The sequence below is a fragment of the Protomyctophum bolini genome (assembly GCF_963924005.1).
Source record: "Protomyctophum bolini genome assembly, chromosome: 9".
Lineage (NCBI taxonomy): Eukaryota > Metazoa > Chordata > Actinopteri > Myctophiformes > Myctophidae > Protomyctophum > Protomyctophum bolini.
Genome location: NC_137870.1, coordinates 286,830 through 291,829, shown reverse-complemented (window position 1 = coordinate 291,829; position 5,000 = coordinate 286,830). Strand labels below are relative to the sequence as shown.

The window sequence follows — 5,000 nt, the reverse complement described above, 5'->3', positions numbered from 1 at the left end:
GTAAGGTCGTCGAGGCTAGGGGAGGGGCTACGGGCTAGGGGAGGGGCTATGGGCTAGGGGAGGGGCTACGGGCTGAGATGGAGTCTGAAGAGGTGGTTTTCAGACTACGGTGGAAGATTGGGACGTATTGTTAATTGTTGTTGTAGGTCATCAGTGACCTTTAACCTTGTGTTGCAGGTGATCTGTGACCTTTGACCTTGTGTTGCAGGTCATCAGTGACCTTTGACCTTGTGTTGCAGGTGATCAGTGACCTTTGACCTTGTGTTTCAGGTGATCTACGACCTCGGGGCGACCTTCATCGTCATCCTGCTGGTCTGGGCAGCGTGTGCCGGCCTCGTCTTCCTCAACTGCTTCCTCAACTGGCCTCTGGAGCCGTTCCCTGGACCGGAAGATATGGATTACACGTAAGACCCCCTAAACCTATCCCTATGGACCCCTATAGACCCCTATAGACCCCATACACCTCTATACACTCCCCCGGGACTGGGGGGGCGGGACTGGTGTCGTCATGAAAGCTGACACCATTCTGGTGTCAGTGTGAACTCAGTGTGAACTCATTCAGGTGTCAGTGTGAACCGGCCCGTATATACTGTATATCTACTGTATTTAAAGTAAGTATTTACCCCCCTCTCCCCCCCCTCCCCCCCACAGGGTGAAGATCAAGTTCAGCTGGCTGGGCTTCGACCACAAGATCACTGGGAAGCAGTTCTACCGACAGGTATATATATATATATATACACTATAATATACTATAATACTATGTTAATATACATGTAGAATGACTAGAATTCGTCCCCTTCCTTGTTTGTGTCTTCTCCTGCGAGAGCGGAGAGACGGAGAGAACGCTGCAGATTCTGAAGTTCTGAGAGCTAGTGACGTGTGAGCCGGGGGCGGGGCCTGGTGTGGGCTGAGAGCTGGTGACTCTGATTGGCTTGCCACATCTTTTCCGAACACGTTTTAATTGGCTGGAGCGCACATCTTTTGGCCACGTGACCAACTTTACAATTGTTAAAATAGATAGGGAAGCAGTTCTACCGACAGGTAGTTATACTGATATACAGTATATACAAATTCACCGATTCACCAAATTGGAACGTCCCTAAATATTGATATACAACCTGTTCTCAGAAAATAGCTGATCTGCATTAAGCTCACTACAGGCCAGGGGTCCCCAAACCTTTTCATGTCAAGGACCCCCAAATCGACACTAATTAGCCAACAGACCCCCATTTGAAGAGATATTCCAGGGACCCCATTTTTACGAATCTCGCAGTGTCACGGACCGCCAGTGTGACATGCATTAGTCCATGGACCCCCATTTGATGGCATTTCTGTCTCTGGGACCCCATATTGTAAAATCAATGTTAATGAACTCTGAGAGTGTACAAACTATCATTTAGCTGGGGACCCCCTGGAACTCTCTCAAGGACCCCTGGTGGTCCCCATAACCCACTTTGGAAACCACGTTCCATCTCTATCTCTATATATTGTAATTCTGTCTCATCTTGGTAGCCCACCATGCAGAATATCATGTTGTACCTCCAGGTGACCACCGAGGGGCGCCGTCTCACCTCTACATATTAAACCATATTATCATGTTGTACCTCCAGGTGACCACTGTGGGGCGCCGTCTCAGCGTGGGACACTCCATGAAGCTTCATCATCATCATCACCATGACAACCAGCTGGCGGCCAATCAGGAGCAGGAGGCCGGTCAGCTGGCCAATCAGGAGGCCGGTCAGCTGGCCAATCAGGAGGCCGGTCAGCTGGCCAATCAGGAGGCCGGTAAGCTGGCCAATCAGGAGGCCAGCAAGCTGTGTCTGTCCACCGTTGACCTGGAGGTCAACTGCGACGCCAAGGAAGAGAGTAAGAGGCCTTGTGATTGGTTGAAGAGAGTAACAGTCTACTCCTTCATGCAGAGAATATTAATTTAAATGTATTATAATAAAGTATTTATATGATATTATATATTCCCTAGACTCCTTCACGCAGAGCGTGGTATTTATATCATATTATATATCCCCTAGACTCCTTCACGCAGAGCGTGGTATTTATATCATATTATATATCCCCTAGACTCCTTCATGCAGAGCGTGGTATTTATATCATATTATATATTCCCTAGACTCCTTCATGCAGAGCATGGTATTTATATCATATTATATATTCCCTAGACTCCTTCATGCAGAGCGTGGTATTTATTTCATATTATATATTCCCTAGACTCCTTCACGCAGAGCGTGGTATTTATAACATATTATATATTCCCTAGACTCCTTCATGCAGAGCGTGGTATTTATATAACGTTATATATTCCCTAGACTCCTTCATGCAGAGCGTGTTCTCGTCCATCTTCATGCTCAGTCTGATAACGATGTGCGTCACCCAGCTGAGGCTGATCTTCTACATGGGAGCCATGAACACCATCCTGGAGAGCCTGACCGATGGAGACCTGAGTAGAGGTTAGTCCTCCTCCCTGATCACCTCCACCTTCCTGATCACCTCCCTGATCACCCCCCTGATCACCTCCACCTCTCTGATCACCTCCCTGATCACCTCCCTGATCACCTCCTCCTCCCTGATCTCCTCCCTGATCACCTCCCTGATCACCTCCACCTCCCTGATCACCTCACTGATCACCTCCTCCTCCCTGATCACCTCCCTGTTCACCTCCCTGATCACCTCTCTGATCACCTCCCTGATCACCTCTCTGATCACCTCCCTGATCACCTCCCTGATCACCTCCTCCTCCCTGATCACCTCTCTGATCACCTCCCTGATCACCTCCCTGATCACCTCCCTGATCACCTCCCTGATCACCTCCACCTCCCTGATCACCTCCCTGATCACCTCCCCGATCACCTCTCTGATCACCTCCCTGATCACCTCCCTGATCACCTCCTCCTCCCTGATCACCTCTCTGATCACCTCCCTGATCACCTCCCTGATCACCTCCCTGATCACCTCCCTGATCACCTCCACCTCCCTGATCACCTCCCTGATCACCTCCCTGATCACCTCCCTGATCACCTCCACCTCCCTGATCACCTCACTGATCACCTCTCTGATCACCTCCCTGATCACCTCCACCTCCCTGATCACCTCCTCCTCCCTGTTCACCTCCTCCTCCCTGTTCACCTCCCTGATCACCTCCCTGATCACCTCCTCCTCCCTGATCACCTCCACCTCCCTGATCACCTCCCTGATCACCTCCTCCTCCCTGATCACCTCCACCTCCCTGTTCACCTCCCTGATCACCTCCCTGATCACCTCCTCCTTCCTGATCACCTCCACCTCCCTGATCACTTCCCTGATCACCTCCCTGATCACCTCCCTGATCACCTCCTCCTCCCTGATCACCTCCACCTCCCTGTTCACCTCCCTGATCACCTCCCTGATCACCTCCCTGATCACCTCCACCTCCCTGATCACCTCCCTGATCACCTCCACCTTCCTGATCACCTCCCTGATCACCTCCACCTCTCTGATCACCTCCCTGATCACCTCCACCTCCCTGATCACCTCCCTGTTCACCTCCCTGACCGATGGAGACCTGAGTAGTGGGGGGGGGTGTGTGTGTGTGTGTGTGTGTGTGTGTGTGTGTGTGTGTGTGTGTGTGTGTGTGTGTGTGTGTGCGTGCGTACACTTTCTTCTTCTTCCTTCATAATAAGCGCTAACGCTAACCTCTCTCTGCTGCTGCTGCTGCTTTCCTTTCTCCTCTCGCCACTTCCTGTTTCCTGCTTCCTGTTTCCTGTTGTTGTGGCTTCAGTGCAGACGATGGAAGTCGGTAAGAAATCCCAGAGTCAGCGCTGTGTGTGTGTGTGTGTGTGTGTGTGTGTGTGTGTGTGTGTCTGTGTGTGTGTCTGTGTGTGTGTTCTGCTTGTGTGTGTGTGTGCGGGCGTGCAGATTGCCGGACGTACAATAATTATCATATTAAAGTTATTTTTAAAATCACATTCTTTTGTGGAATGATGAATTATTAAAGAAGAGTGACTCAAGTTGCCAGTTTTGTACTTCAATATATTTTGATGAGAAATATTTATTATGGAGTATTTTATATTGTGTAAAATATACCTGTTTATGATTTGGCAAAATGTATTTTAAGTGTTCTAGAGTCAATATATCTCTCTCTCTCTCTCTCTCTCTCTCTCTCTCTCTCTCTCTCTCTCTGTCTCTCTCTCTCTCTCTCTCTCTCTCTCTCTCTCTCTCTATGTCTCTCTATGTCTCTGTCTCTCTCTCTCTCTCTCTCTCTATGTCTCTCTCTCAGTGAGCGTGTACACGTCCATATTTGGCGTCCTCCAGCTGCTGTGTTTAGTAACGTCTCCTGTGATTGGCTACATCATGGACTGGAAACTCAAAGACTGTGAGGAGGCGGAGTCAGACGGCAAAGTCAAGAGGTACACGCATGCGTGCACGCACGCACACACACACACACACACACACACACACACACACACACACACACACACACGTACCTATGGCACCAAAATGTGGAACGCCCTACCAACAGTCGTTAAGACATGCAAGTCCCTTGACTCCTTCAAAGCAAATGGTATGATGAATTGAACATGGTGGACCCTCTTGTAAACAAGTGTAATGCTAAGCCATGTAATAAATATAATATGTGATACGCACGTTCAACTCCTTTAGAGTGCTTTGCTTTGCTCAGTCTGAGGAGCTGAGCTTGTGTAGTACTCGGTACAACCTGGTGGAGGCGTTGGTACAAGTTTTACAGACATGGTCAGTATTTTCACTGCAATTGAGTTTGCTGTCAATATGTGTGCATATTTAAAATGGCCACTATTTGTTCACTGACAAGTTATTTTGTTCTACATGTGTGTGTGGGTGTGTGTGTGTGCGTGTGCGTGTGTGTGCGTGCGTGTGTGTGTGTGTGTGTGTGTGTGTCTGTGTGTGTGTGTGTGCGTGTGTACGTGCACAGTGACCCCTCAGAGCGAGGTCGTCCAGATAAACGCATCCAGAAGATCATCAACGCCACCAGA

The 5,000-nt window shown here is 49.3% G+C and overlaps 1 protein-coding gene across 4 annotated transcripts in view; it reads left to right on the top strand.

The window, feature by feature from the left end:
• LOC308321595 (large neutral amino acids transporter small subunit 4-like) overlaps nucleotides 1-5,000 on the top strand; it is a 34,157-nt gene that overhangs the window by 23,493 nt on the left and 5,664 nt on the right. For all 4 annotated transcript variants that reach the window (XM_080772557.1, XM_080772558.1, XM_080772556.1 and 1 more), the window contains 6 exons: nucleotides 271-404; nucleotides 652-718; nucleotides 1,611-1,866; nucleotides 2,322-2,462; nucleotides 4,268-4,397; nucleotides 4,940-5,000. The exon at nucleotides 4,940-5,000 is cut by the window's right edge and continues 72 nt beyond it. In XM_080772557.1, the coding sequence (XP_080628683.1) occupies nucleotides 271-404; nucleotides 652-718; nucleotides 1,611-1,866; nucleotides 2,322-2,462; nucleotides 4,268-4,397; nucleotides 4,940-5,000 (789 nt within the window). The remainder of the gene's footprint in view (nucleotides 1-270; nucleotides 405-651; nucleotides 719-1,610; nucleotides 1,867-2,321; nucleotides 2,463-4,267; nucleotides 4,398-4,939) is intronic.